The sequence below is a fragment of the Oncorhynchus tshawytscha genome, linkage group LG08 (assembly GCF_018296145.1).
Source record: "Oncorhynchus tshawytscha isolate Ot180627B linkage group LG08, Otsh_v2.0, whole genome shotgun sequence".
In the NCBI taxonomy this organism is placed as follows: Eukaryota; Metazoa; Chordata; class Actinopteri; order Salmoniformes; family Salmonidae; genus Oncorhynchus; species Oncorhynchus tshawytscha.
The window spans coordinates 23,422,841-23,438,894 of record NC_056436.1 but is presented as its reverse complement, the minus strand read 5'-3'; the positions used below and the strand labels follow the sequence as shown (position 1 = coordinate 23,438,894).

General features: G+C 42.1%; 1 protein-coding gene across 1 annotated transcript; it reads right to left on the bottom strand.

Annotated features, from left to right (window-relative positions):
- Positions 1 to 1,433: 1,433 nt before the first annotated feature.
- Positions 1,434 to 5,981, bottom strand: LOC112256780 (zinc finger protein 770). The gene is made up of 2 exons (XM_024430273.1): positions 5,825 to 5,981; positions 1,434 to 5,347 (listed from the first exon to the last, which is right to left on the bottom strand). Exon 2 carries the CDS (start codon positions 5,282 to 5,284, stop codon positions 1,763 to 1,765), a length of 3,522 nt encoding a protein of 1,173 aa, XP_024286041.1. The 5' UTR covers positions 5,285 to 5,347; positions 5,825 to 5,981; the 3' UTR covers positions 1,434 to 1,762.
- Positions 5,982 to 16,054: the final 10,073 nt, after the last annotated feature.

The window sequence follows — 16,054 nt, the reverse complement described above, 5'->3', positions numbered from 1 at the left end:
TGAAGGACAAAATAGAAAATGATTGGAAGGGGCCTCTTTGCTGTTAAATTAGAGGTGTATAAATAAATGACTGTTGTGCTTTGTAACTACTTTAAAATGTGGAACTGTTGCACAAAAAATGCAAACATTGATTTGGCAAACAATTTAATATTGTAAACATTGTACAACTTTCTGTAAACATTATCTAACTTCATATAGAACAAATTGCATTTGAAATTAACATTTCTTTAATGTTATTGCAAATAAAAGCATATTTTCACTATTTTATGAGACAACCACTGAATTAGATTTCTTCATCTTTAAATGCAATATTTGAAATTATGTATTTCTATCAAATCAAAACTGGAATTTCTACTCAAAACAAAGGTTGTAAAAGTATACTAGACATTTATAGAATAAATCACAACTAGTTTGATGATTCTGTTATTAGTGAAAACGTTAGATTTATATAGCTTTAAATTGAATTTTATAGATGTTATGTATTATCAAGTCAAAACTGGAATTTCTACTCAAAACAAAGGTTGTAAAAGTATGCTGAGTTCGTTTGTGGTTTGGCAATAACTGATTAGGGCATATCCTCTGGCGTGTTGATGCTAATGTGTTGTTCTCTGTATCCATAGCAGAATGATTTTGCAGTGCATGGTGATCGAACAGGTTTCCTGTTATATTCATCAGCAGTATAGGGAGGGGGAAGTCTGAATCCAAAAGACAGTCATTGTACAGATGGTTAACAAAACATGCACCTGACGGTATTTGTACCTTGCTTTTTGTGGTGAATGTGAATGAAAAAAATGTATTGATAATTGTTTTCATACACATACCATGTCCATAATATAGAGGCCTATGGGATATTCATTGACGAGGTAATGTGATCTGCATAACATACCAATACCGATTGGCATACCTTTGTATGCCTCCTTTTCTATATACCTGCAGAGACAAAAGTGAGCAGTTCAGTCATCTGCACCCAAGCCTTCAACATATTCTTAACTCTTTGTTGATTGATATCCATTGAATTGTGTCCCTTTTCTGTTTTTAGAAAGATTTGCATAGATATGAAAAGATAGATCGTCATAAAACAATATCAATTTAGATCATACAAGGGACATACCTTCCTTTAAATTGAGATCTTTACATTTTTCAGTTAAATGCCTGCACCTGCTACCCTTTCAAATCCAAATGTTTCAGTTGGGGAGTTAGGTTCCTGCATGAACCCTCACCAACTAAGGAGGTTCCTTGATAAACCCCACCTATGGGGTTCTTGGAAGAACCTTTTGGGTGCCATTTTAAGTGCCAAGAACCCTACGGTTCTTCAAATAAGAACCCTTGTTGAACCCCTACTTTTTAGAGTGTATCAAGATAGCATGTTAATGATTAAGTAACCAGTTATGATGTCAAGTAGAATTTTGCATAACTCAATTGACTAATCAAGATAAAATCGCAGAGAAATCCTTTATTTATACATTTATTTGTTCTGAATATGTCATCTAAAACTTGGATTAATAACAGCAAATGATGGCAGGTATACAGGTGATAAATAACCAATAAATAACAAGCACACCGTTATACGATTCCACAAATGGCTTGGCTTCACAACAGTAATTTCACAATCATTTCAATTACAACACAAGGCAGTTTATTAAATCATTAATATGGTAATTTTGTCCTTTCTGAATAGTGATGTGGGAATATTAAACTAAACAGAGAAAAGATGAGTAAGAAATCATATTAGATATAGGTCAATAAAAACAGAAATATATGTTTAGTCCATGTCTGATTTGTGTGTGCGCTGGTGGGTTTTTAGATGAGACGCTTGTGTGAAAGTCTTCTCACACACTTTACACTGGAATGGCCTCTCGCCTGTGTGGGTGACATAATGTCTCTGGAGTTTGGAAGGAGTCTTGAAATCCTTGAAACAAATTGCACACCGATATGTGCTTGACTGAGTAACCTCAATTTGATTTCTTGAGGCACATTTATGGAGCTGAAGATCCCTTTCTGTTTCAAAAGATGTGATGCATTTATCACACTGAAATGACATGTGAATTGGTTCACGCCAGTAATGATCAAGCCTCTCATTTTGGATAACATTATGACTGTCTGCATCTGCTATGAGTTGATTGGTTTGAAATTCCATTTGCATAGAATGCATGTGACCCCCCATTTCCTGTTGCAATGAATTATGACCTGTCATCTCATTGTTTAGGGCATGTCTGTGAACAATAAGATGAGTAGCAAGTTCAGATGGGGACAAGAAATTACTGTGACACTCAGTGCACCAATAGTCCTCGCTTTGTCTACTCCCAGATTCCATATTATCATTTGGTAGGCTTATGTCTTGTATTGCCACAAAGCTTGGTTCTCTTGCCTCTGAAGAATGACCTAAACCCTCATCAGTGACTGAGCAGTGATCAGAACTATCTTTGTAGGACTGTGGCATGTCTCTCAGTTTATTTCCGTGAGCAGAGGCAAGAGCTTCATGGTCAGGGTCCATAAATGTGCTGTTATCCTGGACATCACTACATGTTTTAATATCATGTGTTCGTCGTTCATGACTTCTCAAGTGGCAAGGCTGTCTGAAAGTTTTAGTGCATAAACTGCATTTGAATGGTCTTATCCCAGTGTGTATGAGAAAGTGTCTAGATAGTTTCGATGGCGTGTCAAAGCCCTTCTGACAAATCGTGCACAGGTGTGCTTTTCTTTTAGCACAGGTCACCTTGTTTGGTATGGACTGTTTAGAAGTGCTGTTAATGTTGTTGTCCTGTTGTGCCTTTGGTTGATTACTACAGGTATCCTCAAAATTGTCCTGGAATGGTCTCCATTCATTCACACCATTTGAATGGAATGTCTCTGCTTTCATAGAACTCGTTACAGGAACTTGAACACAGACTTTAGGGTACTGAAGTTGTTGCGGCCTTCTTACTTTCATTCTATTTCCCTGTCGAGAGGCGGGTCTAATGGGTCTCCACTTGTGAGTTCCCTCGTGGACTTTCAGGTGTGTGGCCTGTCTGAACGTTTTTCCACATGCCAGGCATTGGAATGGTCTCAAGCCAGTGTGTACAAGGTTATGTCTTTGTAGTTTAGAGGCAGATGGGAAATATTTGAAACATAGCAAACACTGGTGTTTCGTATGGCTTGTACTCCCCACAGAGATGGCGTCAGCGCCTTTCAAAGCCAATTCTGGACCTGTACTCAGGAAAGGAGCATCACTAACTTTTCCTGTTGAAGGCATTGCTTGATTTTTCAATTGCAAGTGGCCACTTTGATTCAGTGTTGTTTCTGGTGGCATTTGGAGAGGGAGCTGAGGCTTGGATAGGGAGGATGTTGAATGCTGAAACCAATGCATTTTCCTATTGCTTTCATTGTGTCCACAAGCAAAAGTACTGCCTTGACCTGACTGTTTCTCTGTAGGGGACTTGAGGTGAACGTTCCTATCAGAATTGTGCTTTTCAGGAAGCTTTTCCTGAAATTGGACACCCACTGGAGACTCTCGGTGTTCAGTAATTCGAAGTGATGGAGGTCTAGAACGTGGAGCATATCTTTGCTTTCCATTTTTGGACCACAGATGAGTGTGGGAGTGGATCCTCAAATGTGTTGGCTGGCGAAATCGCTTCCCACACGTGTGGCACCCAAAGGGTCTTTGACCAGTATGGGTCAACATATGCCTCTGCAGTTTGGATGGAGAAGGGAAACATTTAAGGCATGTAAGACACTGATGGTTCAGTTGCTGATTCTTTGCTTTCTGGCTGATCTTACATTGGCTGCTGGTTTGACCAAATACCGGCGTCTTCAGGTGAGATTTTGCAGTTGATTCAGGTTCCTGCAGAGTGGAAACTGGAAAGTCTTTATCATCTTTCACATTCAGCTTCCAGTGCTCTGGTTTAACAATAATATTGAGTTCAAGAGCTTTCGATTCATTAGGCTCTGGAGAAGTCATACCTTTGTCTGAATTTTGGTAAGCATGTTCAGTCTTCGACACAGACATGGCACCCCTTGGATCATCCACCTGACTTGTGTTCTGAGATTCATCTTGGTTCTTATGACTGACTTGGTGCCTCTTTAAATGGGTCGAAAGACGGAAGGTTCTGCCGCAGACACGGCACTGAAAGGGTCTTACTTCTTTATGCATCATGTAATGCTGCCGGTGTCTAATTGAACTGCTGAATGTTTTTGAGCAAATGCTACACTCAAATTGACTGGTACCACTAGCATTCGGCTCTACTTTGACAGGAAGCGAAGACTTTTCTAACTTGTCCAGGTGCTGCGGGGCACCGACGCTTATTTCACACTGTAGTTCCATATCTACATTTGTGTTCCTAGCATCTATTCGCTTTTCTTTTTGTTTGGTACACACATTTTGGAGATTTGATTTATTATGCGAGGCATATAGGTGGGTTTTCAGGTGTGACACCTGCCGGAATGTTTTCCCGCAGTCCTCACAGGAAAAAGGCTTCTGGCCAGTGTGAGTAAGAAAATGACGCTTTAGTTTGGATGGAGAACAGAATGTCTTTGAGCAGGTTGGACATTCGTGGTTCACCCTCATTCTACCTCTGAAAGAGCTTTGCTGAGACCCATGAATGGGGATAGTCTTAGAAAATCCAGTAGGCCTGCGTTCATGTATTTGAGAGTGCATTTTCAAATGGGCCCTTAGTCTGAAGGCCTTCCCACAAATGTTACACTCAAAAGGTTTTGGATGACTGTGAACTGGTAAGTGCCTCTGAAGCTGGTGAGGGGAACTAAAACACATCAGGCACACTGTACATGTGTAGACATCATCTGTGTGCCATGCACTGTTCTCGATTCCATCAGAGACAATCATGTTATCATGCAGCAAATCTGTGAAGAAATGGCCTCCTGGCTGGGTGTTTTGTTGGCTGCTAAATAAACCATTATCAGCAGGTGAGATAAGTTCAAGTTGCGGTTTGATCTCTGAGGCTGTAGTGTACAGCTCTGGCTGGTCAGCTCTCTCCATGGTCCCATCTCTTTGAAAATATGCTGCAGGCAACAGTGGGGTATCTGTAATTAAATCATGTCCAGATTTCTCAAGAGATGGATCAGGGTTTATAGGTACTGGTATAGTATGTTGCAAACTGTCTGTGGGCGGACTCCAATTGTGGTAATTCGCTGTGTGGGTCTCAGAGTGCTTCTTTAAATGTACAGATTGTCTAAAGGCTTTGCCACAAACCAAACAGGTAAATGGCTTTTGGCCTGTGTGTATGAGATAGTGTCTCTGGAGTTTAGAGGCACTCGGGAAACCTTTACAACAAACGCTGCACTGATGCATTGTCGTCTTCTTCGTTCCTGTGATGTTCGATAAATGCTTGATGATTCTCCTTCATTGAGCAATCTAGGAAAACAGATCAAATATGATGTGGGTAAATACACATAGAAAAAGTGTAATGTATAATTAATTGAATCAAAAACAACGGCATTCTTCAACCTAGCATGAGCAACAACAAAAAAATATTGCAAATACATTCATGGCTCTTTTAGCGCGATTTCGTAATAAAATATTTCACCTGATCAATAAAACTCCCTTACAGTAAGTAACATAAAATAGGCCTGTTGAGACGTAGCTAGCTACATATTACGGGATAGCTAGCTAACGTTACATTCATAGCTATATATACATCAAACTCCTATGTAACATAAAATAGGCCTAACTTGCAGTCAACGCATATTAGGACTGAGTTAGCTAGCTAACGTAACATTCAAGCTAGAATGGCAAACTGAAAAGGATAGCGCTACTAGCTAGCTTAGCTAGCTAACCTGACATAATGTTTAATTTGCCAGTTTCACCAGGATAAATGTTTAAAATAGTCACCATGCACCAGTCCAGTTGATGGTAATTCTCAAAAATAAGAAATACACGTAAAATTGATGCTAGTGCGGTACAAAAACGACGAAAAATGCCGATTACGTGAAAACAATGTTCAAAATAAACAACAACTGTGTCCGTCTCTCAATAACGCTCGGATGGAATCAGTATTACTTATTTAAGGTTCCCAGACTGCTGTTCTGACGTCTACCGTAGTGGCAGTATCTATCTGTGAGTTTTATCCTAGGCGCTAGTAAAATAAATACATACATAAATAAACTTTGCGGAATTCCTCCCCCAGTTTGTGGTGTATTGTAGTCAATGAAGTGCACAGCAAATTGTTTATATTAGTTTTGAATACCTAAAAACGTTTTCAAAATGAAAAGTGTTACTCCATGTGTAACTCTGTGTTGTCTGTTCACACTGCTATTCTTTATCTTGGCCAGGTCGCAGTTGCAAATGAGAACTTGTTCTCAACTAGCCTACCTGGTAAAATAAAGGTGAAATAAAAAAATAAAATAAATAAATAGATGATGTGATTATGTATTTCATGTATATGTGCTAATATAGTAGCCCAATTACTTACAGCCTAGAAAGTAATTTTTGTATAAAAGGATTACCAAATGTGCAGGAACAGCTTCCAAACTCTTCCGGTATTTTCATTCACAGACCCAGTTAGTGGGGACATTCAGACACATCCATCAAATCCATTTGTTTGGACATGGATTCACATTTGAAAACCTAAGAAACACTCTTTGAAGATGTTATTTGTAATATGATTATGGTTGGCTTAGCACGCCAATTGTGACACGAACTCTAATTATACAGCCTCATCTCTGGGCTTAATTTTAGTGCAAATGTAAGATTCTATCCACAATCCAAATCTCCTCCGAACTCATTGAACTAACCTGTACATCAGGACATAATCAGCCATATGCGTTAGAGCTGCAATCTGACCTTGTTAATTTACTAAAAAGCCCTGGTTTGTTTAAAACTTGTACTCAATGCAGGCAAGACTAAATACGTGTTGTTCTCTAGTTCACACAAGAATATTTAAGATTAATTATTCATTGGATGGTTCTCCCATTGATCAGATTCCCACCTACAAATATCTGGGCATTTGGATTGACAAAGACTTATTCTTTAAAAAACATATGGATGAGCTTGTTGAAACGCTAAAATTTCAAGTGGCTTGTTTTTTTAGAAATATAACTTGCCTCTCCCTAAGTAGCAGGAAGCAGATTGTACAGTCACATTTATTTAACTAGGCAAGTCAGTTAAGAACAAATTCTTATTTTACAATGACAGCATACCCTGGCCAAACCCTTCCCTAACCCGGATGACACTGGGCCAATTGTGAGCTGCCCTATGGGACTCCCAATCACGGCCGGTTGTGATACAGTCCAGGATCGAACCAGGGTCTGGTGTGACGCCTCTAGCACTGAGATGCAGTGCCATCCTGGAGCCCAAATGTCCCAAATACAAGAAGTGTAGACCTTACTGTGAAACGCTTACTTACAAGCCCTTAACCAACAATACAGTTCAAGAAATAGAGTTCAGAAAATATTTACTAAATAAACTAAAGTAATTTTAAAAAATTAAAGTAACACAATAAAATCACAATAACGAGGCTATACGTCGGTGGTACCGGTACCGAGTCCATTTGCAGGGGTACAGGTTAATCGAGATAATTTGTACATTTGGTAGGGTTAAAGTGTCTATGCATAGATAATAAACAGTGAGTAGCAGCATTGGTAAAAACAAAAGGTGGGTGGGAGGGGGGGTCAATGTAAATAATCTGGGTTGCCGTTTGATGAATTGTTCAGCTGTTTTATGGCTTGGGTATAGGAACTGTTGGGAACCTTTTGGACCTAGACTTGGCGCTCCGGTACCGCTTGCCGTGCGGTAGCAGAGAGAACAGTGTTTTTTATATTTTTTTAATTTAACTAGGCATGTCAGTTAAGAACACATTCTTATTTACATTGACGGCTTACCCCAGCCAAACTCAGGCGACGCTGGGCCAATTGTGCGCCACCCTATATGACTCCCAATCACGGCCGAATGTGATACAGTCTAGATTTGAAACAGGGACTGTAGTGATGCCTCTTGCACTGAGATGCAGTGCCTTAGACCGCTACGTCACTCTGGAGCCACTCAGGTGACTGGGGTCTTTGACAATTTCCCTGCCAGTTCTTGAATATGGCGACACCATTTATCGGAATGCAGCAGCCATTACTCTTAAACCTTTGTATGCTGTCTATCATAGCGCCCTATTTCTGGTGATAGTTTTAATATGCATCACTGCATCCAGTATCAAAAGGTTGGCTGGTTCTTATTAAAGTCCCGTTGGTCACATTGTTACTTATTTACCTTTGTTACAAATCTCTACTGGACAAGCTTCCAACATACCTCACTTCGTTGTTTAAGTATAAAGACATGAGTTACTAAACACGTTGACAAGGTAGGTTAAGTCTTGAGGTTCCTAGGGACTCCACCGAATTGTGTAGATCCGCTTTTAGTTTTGATGCGGCCCACTGCTGGAACAATCTGCAGATCTCCTTGAAATTGGATGTTCTGGTGCCGCTCAGGCAGTTTAAGGTATTGATTGAAGACCTGGTAGCTGAGAGATGTAGAATTTATCAATGATTGTATTTCAGATTTTTGTGTATTCTAACTGTTGCGTGTATTCTATAAAATGTGTCAATTGTCAAATGCAAGGCTCCCTGTTGAAATAAAGGTAAACATGTATAAAAAATACCTGTCTGTCAGAGGTATAGTTAGTCAGAAACGGAGAAAGGGTTGCTAAGTTTTATTGGAAATACAATTATAGAAGTATTTGTTTACCTCAGCCCAGGGTCAGATTTGGACTGGAGATCGGCCTTGGCATTTCAAACACAGCGGCCCATTTTTCCCTTGAGGCCCCCACACTGGCCCATTTTCTTCCTCCAGGATCCCACACCGGCTCATTTTCTTCCTCCAGGACCCCACACTGGCCCATTTTCTTCCTCCAGGATCCCACACCGGCCCATTCTCTTCCTCCAGGACCCCACACTGGTCCATTTTCTTCCTCCAGGACCCCACACCGGCCCATTTTCTTCCTCCAGGACCCCACAGCGGCCCATTTTCTTCCTCCAGGATCCCACACCGGCCCATTTTCTTCCTCCAGGACCCCACACCGGCCCATTTTCTTCCTCCAGGACCCCACACCGGCCCATTTTCTTCCTCCAGGACCCCACACCAGCCCATTTTCTTCCTCCAGGATCCCACACCGGCCCATTTTCTTCCTCCAGGACCCCACACCAGCCCATTTTCTTCCTCCAGGATCCCACACCGGCTCATTTTCTTCCTACAGGATCCCACACCGGTTCATTTTCTTCCTCCAGGATCCCACACCGGCCCGTTTTCTTCCTCCAGGACCCCACACCAGCCCATTTTCTTCCTCCAGGATCCCACACCGGCTCATTTTCTTCCTACAGGATCCCACACCGGTTCATTTTCTTCCTCCAGGATCCCACACCGGCCCGTTTTCTTCCTCCAGGATCCCACACCGGCCCATTTTGTTCCTTGAGGGCCCTATTATTAGCCAGATAATTATTATTTTGCACAAAACCCCCAAGTTAGACAGGCCTACTGGGCTAAAAATGGACCAGTCTGTCCCTGCCTCAGCCTCAACTTAGATGTCCCATATCCTGTAGTGTAATTAAAGATTAACAAATTAACCTAGTGGCTTTCTAGCGCTGGAGCTTTCTAGAAGCTTACTGTTTACTGCCTGCACTCAGTCACCCTCGGATTAGATGTTTGACTAAATACTTTAAGAGATGCAAAAATACACAAAAGAATGGACAAACAAACTTTTAATGGAATTAACAAGGCCTCCAGTGAGCTCTACCAGAGCTGCTATTGGCTGCAATTCATACAATCAGCCATAAGAGGGCTGCATACACCACACAATAACCTGCTTCATCATGAAGCCTTATAAAGCGTTGTCATTAAATCAGACTGTTGCCATGGTTACTCCATGATATCGGTCTTAAAGAAGTCACTGTAAAAAAATATGCAATAGTCTCTACAAGCGAAGTGGAAGTGGAGATAGGGTAACCACAGGAAAGTGTTGCTTCCTCAACTTTTTACGATACCGGTAGGTTCTGTTGCTTGTATTCAAATCAAATCAAAGTTTATTTGTCACTTGCGCCAAATACAACAGGTGTAGGTAGACCTTACAGCTTACTTACAGGCTCTAACCAATAGTGCAAAAAAAGGTATTAGGTGAACAATAGGTAAGTAAAGAAATAAAACAACAGTAAAAAGACAGGCTATATACAGTAGTGAGGCTATAAAATTAGCGAGGCTACATACAGACACCAGTTAGTCATGCTGATTGAGTTAGTATGTACATGTAGATATGGTTAAAGTGACTATGCATATATGATGAACAGAGAGTAGCAGTAGCTTAAAAGAGGGGTGGTGGGTGACGGGACACAATGCAGATAGCCCGGTTAGCCAATGTGCTGGAGCATTGGTTTCCATCACCTGACGCATTACACGTGACGCACAATATCTAAACAATAGCCGAATGTAACCGAATGTTGTCGACCAAAGTGCACTCTCTTGCAATCAGATGGAAGTGCTTGTGAAAATTTCCAGCTGATTGCATTGGACAAAGTTTGGTCTGTGCTTCGGTTAAACTCGGCCATTGTTAACATACGCAAGTTGCTTGCGTTGGCATTGAAAATACAACCAGTGTACTGAAGGTCGGGTTAATAAACAATTATCTGTGGATACATATAAGAACAAAATCAGCAGACAACAGCTAAAGTACGTTCAACGTTTATTCAACAGTCTGACTTGTGATGGGACTGTTCACAAAAAGTGAGCCTACATGTTAAAAACCAGAGAGAAGTATTCTATTCTCAGAGTCGTAGAGGCTACATAAAGGAATACATGGAAGCACCAACATGTCAGTGATACATGTCTGATATGATGGTTGCTGGTATTCACAGTTGTAAAAATAAAATAAAACCTTTTTTTGAAGAAACACAAATAAGAACACTTTCAAAAAGATTCAAAACATGACAATCGTATCAGCCCCCATGGTTTTTAAACTAGAGGCCACAGTGTCGGAAGCCCCAGAGACATCCTAACACGGTCTCCCCCACTGTATAAAACTGCCAGGGGGAAGGAAAACTGCGAAGCCAGCCTGGGTAGCCTGAAGGAGCTAGCACACAGTCAATGTCCATGTGCCTGGCCACAATGACAAGGGCCGCAGGGTGGTACACTGCACACAAAGGACAATGTTAGCCACAACAACTACTAGTTTGTGTGGGCTGGCTGCAGGTTTCTTGAGTAGAGGATGTTTTTTTCTACATAAAAAAATAAAATGTCACCATGTCTTTACACATTTTTCTGAAGATACAATGGAAATAACTTTGAGCAGTTAACTTCGACAAACACCACAGTCTGTAGATAAGGTTGCAAAATTCCAGGAACTTTCACTAAATTCCCTGGTTTTCCCAAAATCCCGGTTGGACGTAGCCCGGATCAGGAGGGAATAAGCAGGAAATCCAGTTTTGTCCATCCAGGATTTATGGAAAACCAGGGAATTTAAACAGGTCAACATACACAAGGCTGCGGGGCCAGACGGATTACCGGGATGTGTGCTCCGGGCATGTGCTGACCAACTGGCAGGTGTCTTCACTGACATTTTCAACATGTCCCTGATTGAGTCTGTAATACCAACATGCTTCAAGTAGACAACCATAGCCCTGTGCCCAAGAACACAAAGGCAACCTAAATGACTACAGACCCGTAGCACTCACGTCCTTAGCCATGAAGTGCTTTGAAAGGCTGGTAATGGCTCACATCAACACCATTATCCCAGAAACCCTAGACCCACTCCAATTTGCATACCGCCCAAACAGATCCACAGATGATGCCATCTCTATTGCACTCCACACTGCCCTTTCCCACCTGGACAAAAGGAACACCAATGTGAGAATGCTGTTCATTGACTACAGCTCAGCGTTCAACACCATAGTACCCTCAAAGCTCCTCACCAAGCTAAGGACCCTGGGACTAAACACCTCCCTCTGCAACTGTATCCTGGTCTTCCTGACAGGCCGCCCCCAGGTGGTGAGGGTAGGTAGCAACACATCTGCCACGCTGATCCTCAACACTGGCGCTCCCCAGGGGTGCGTGCTCAGTCCCCTCCTGTACTCCCTGTTCACCCACGACTGCATGGCCAGGCACGACTCCAACACCATAATTAAGTTTGCTGACGACACAACAGTGTCACCATAAACGACGAGACAGCCTATATGGAGGAGGTCAGAGACCTGGCCGGGTGGTGCAAGAATAACAACTTATCCCTCAAAGTAACCAAGACTAAGGAGATGATTGTGGACAACAGGAAAAGGAGCACCGAGCACGTCCCCATTCTCATCGACGGGGCTGTAGTGGAGCAGGTTGAGAGCTACAAATGCCTTGGTGTCCACATCAACAACAAACTAGATTGGTCCAAACACACCAAGACAGTTGTGAAGCGGGCACGACAAAGACTATTGCCCCTCAAGGCCCTAAAAATTGTCAAAAACCCCAGCCACCCCAGTCATAGACTATTCTCTCTACTACCACATGGCAAGCGGTACCAGAGTGCCAAGTCTAGGACAAAAAGGCTTCCCAACAGTTTTTACCCCCAAGCCATAAGACTCCTGAACAGGTAATCAAATGGTTACCCGGACTATTTGCATTGTGTGACCCCCCCTCAACCCCTCTGTTATGCTGCTGCTACTCTCTGTATATCTTATATGCATAGTCACTTTAACTATACATTCATGTACATACTACCTAAATTGGCCCGACCAACCAATGCTAACCGGGCTATCTGCGTTGTGTCCCACCACCCGCCAACCCCTCTTTTTACGCTTCTGCTACTCTCTGTTCATCATATATGCATAGTCACTTTAACGATACCTACATGTACATACTACCTCAATAAGCCTGACTAACAGGTGTCTGTATATAGCCTTGCTACTCTTTTTTTCAAATGTATTTTTACTGTTGTTTTATTTCTTTACTTACCTACACACACACACACACACACACACACACACACACACACACACACACACACACACACACACAAACACACACACACACGCACACACACACACACACACATACCTTTTTTTCCCGCACCATTGGTTAGAGCCTGTAAGTAAGCATTTCACTGTAAGGTCTACACCTGTTGTATTCGGCGCACGTGACAAATAAACTTTGATTTGACTTGATTTGAATTTATTGAAAGTTCCTGGAAATTTGCAGCCTGAACTGTAGCCCTACAGATGTGTACATCCATGTCCAGGGAAGTGACAACATGTCTGATGTCTCTGCTTGTCTGTCTGCATGTCTGAGACATAATTGTTTTCTGTGGTGATCGACAAGTCTGTCTGCCTGTCTGTGTGTGGCACATAGTCTGTCTGTGTGTGGCACCAAATGTTGTGGCTGGGGCATTCTGAAATGCTGACACCATCCCCCGTAGGCCTACCACATTCAGATTAAAGGGTGTATTAAAAAAAAAGATGTAGGATTGTACAGACCACAAGATTCCTACCTCGGGGTGCCTACCCAAAGATCTGCTTGGTATTTCAGTAAGGCAAAGGAATGCTTTGGACTCACAGTTAAAAAATAAACTGAGAAGAGTCAAAACTTCTAACATGTGTTCAGCCTTTTAGTAAGGATCTTATTACACATTTCTAAACTGAGTGCTGCTGTTATTCCACATTTGTGCCCTTGCATTTCCGTTAGGTAGGCTAAACCCACATGGTTAATCTTAACATGTAGAGTATTTTATTGGTGTGTTGTTTTGCTCAGCCTCATAGATAATTGCTTGTTTGTTTTTGGGACCTTTGCTTCTATTGTCAAATTTTTGATAAGCGCAATGAAAACCACAGATAGATGGGTTGAGATCAATAGCCCACTCTGCTCCCTCCATCACAAGCACAACGGAGAGAATAGAGCTTGAGTAAAGATGCATTCCAATTGAGCTCTTCAATATGGTTCAAGATCTTTGAGAAAATAAATGTTCCTGGAGCAAAACCATGGCATGGTTTTCTTCACACGCCACACACACAAACACCAGATATAGACTTGTTGCCAGACCCATCAAACACACACACACTCTCTCTGTGTGGACACCTGCACTGCAGCTGTGTAGGCTAGGGAAACGACCGTCTCCTATTAACCAGACTGAGTTAGAATCGATGGGCAACGTAAAGAGGCTTCATCTTTTCAGGTGCTTGGTTCTGATTGCCTATTACACAATAATAACACGTTTCTGGCCCGCCAAGCATGAGGGAGAAAAACAAAACATAACACCCTAAAAACAAATCAATGTATAGCTTTTCTGTCACACAAAGCTTTTATTATGGGTGTTAGCGTGCTAAGCGTAACTCTATCGCTAACTGCAGGAGATCCATGGATATATAGTAGCTCTTAGCTCGCAGTCCGGGATACACTGACTGCTGGTCTTTAATGGGCCCTGGTGCTCTGGCATGTGGGCTGTACTGTCCTGTACTGAACAGTAGATTTGTCTCATAAAGGCGCTCTCTGTTTCAGAGTGACAGCTGCTGGAAGGCTTGGGTGGAGGATACAGTGGATTACTGGCCTGGTGTCTTGAGGAAGCCCCCATACTCATGTACACAATTATACACATATTTACAGAAATGTACTACATCAGCACATTCACACAACACACAATGATAAATAGTAAAGCCATCAACTAAAAGGTTGGTGTGCGTCCAGATGTAGTCTGTATGAACAGTCAGTTCCTCTTCTTTTCTGCGTGGATCTAACTGATCCCAGGATGGACCTTCCTTCAGCATTGTTCTGGAGTTGTAGCTCCATGCAGTGGATGGGAGAGAGTAGTTTCTCTTTTCCAGATAGGTCTCTCTCTCTACAGACTAAGCCAGCAGGACAAGTGGATGGCCAGCAGAGTCAGGCAAGTCCAGGACAGGAACTAACTTTATTTTACTTTATTGACTTTATTGTCCCCATGGTGAAATTTTGTTGCAGTGTCATGTACACACTTAAGGTGGTGTTGAAATACAAAACAAAACAAAGTGACAATACAACTTTCTTAACAGTTGCAATAAAAGGAGACTAGCCTGCTGGCCTTAATGGGTCGATAGGAACAGTAGCCTGAGCTATTTAGGAGGGATATCACACCTGGCAAAAATGATTGTCTAGTTCTGTTTTTCCTGCCGAGGGGTGCCCTATACCTGCAACCAGAGGGAGTAGTTTAAGTCCGGATATAGGGGGTGGCTTGGGTCTAAGATTATTTTGTGAGCCTTGCGAAGGGCCCTGACTTTAAAAATCTTATCCAACCTGTCTGTTTGCTGTGGTGATAATCCTTCTCAGCATATTTCTCTGGTTGACAGTGGCATTGCCATACCAACAAACAATACAAGAAGTAAATATAGTCTCAATGTAATATTTGTAAAACAGAGTCAGTATAGTACAATTAAAATTAAAAGATCCCAGATTTTTGAGAAAGTACAGTCTCTGTTGACTCTTTTTGTAGATCAGGTCTGTACATTTACTCCACTGAAGCTTATTGTCCAAGAGGACACCCATATATTTGTATTCCTCTACAATGTCTACGCTCCCTTAAACACTTCAGCGAGCAGGTCTTTCTAATCGACCCGGCCCGGGGATCCTAGAAGGATATTGACCTCATTCCGTCAGTAGAGGATGCCTGGTTATTCTTTAAAAGTGGTTCCTCACCATCTTAAATAAGCATGCCCTATTCAAAAAATGTAGAACCAGGAACAGATATAGCCCTTGGTTCACTCCAGACCTGACTGCCCTTGACCAGCACAAAAACATCATGTGGCGTACTGCATTAGCATCGAATAGCCCCCCACTGTCACCACCGATAAATCCACGATAATTGAGAATTTCAACAAGCATTTTTCTACGGCTGGCCATGCTTTCCACCTGGCAACCCCTACCCCAGTCAACAGCCATGCACCTCCCACAGAAACTCGCCCAAACCCCCCCATTTCTCCTTCACCCAATTCTAGATAGCTGATGTTTTGAAAGAGTTGCAAAATCTGGACCCTACAAATCAGCTGGGCTAGACAATCTGGACCCTCTCTTTCTAAAATTATCCGCCGCAATTTTTGCATCCACTATTACTAGCCTGTTCAACCTCTTTCGTATCGTCTGAGATCCCCAAAG

Excerpts from the sequence above, each read along its gene's own strand:
- LOC112256780 (XM_024430273.1), bottom strand. The coding sequence starts at position 5,284 with ATGCATCAGTGCAGCGTTTGTTGTAAAGGTTTCCCGAGTGCCTCTAAA.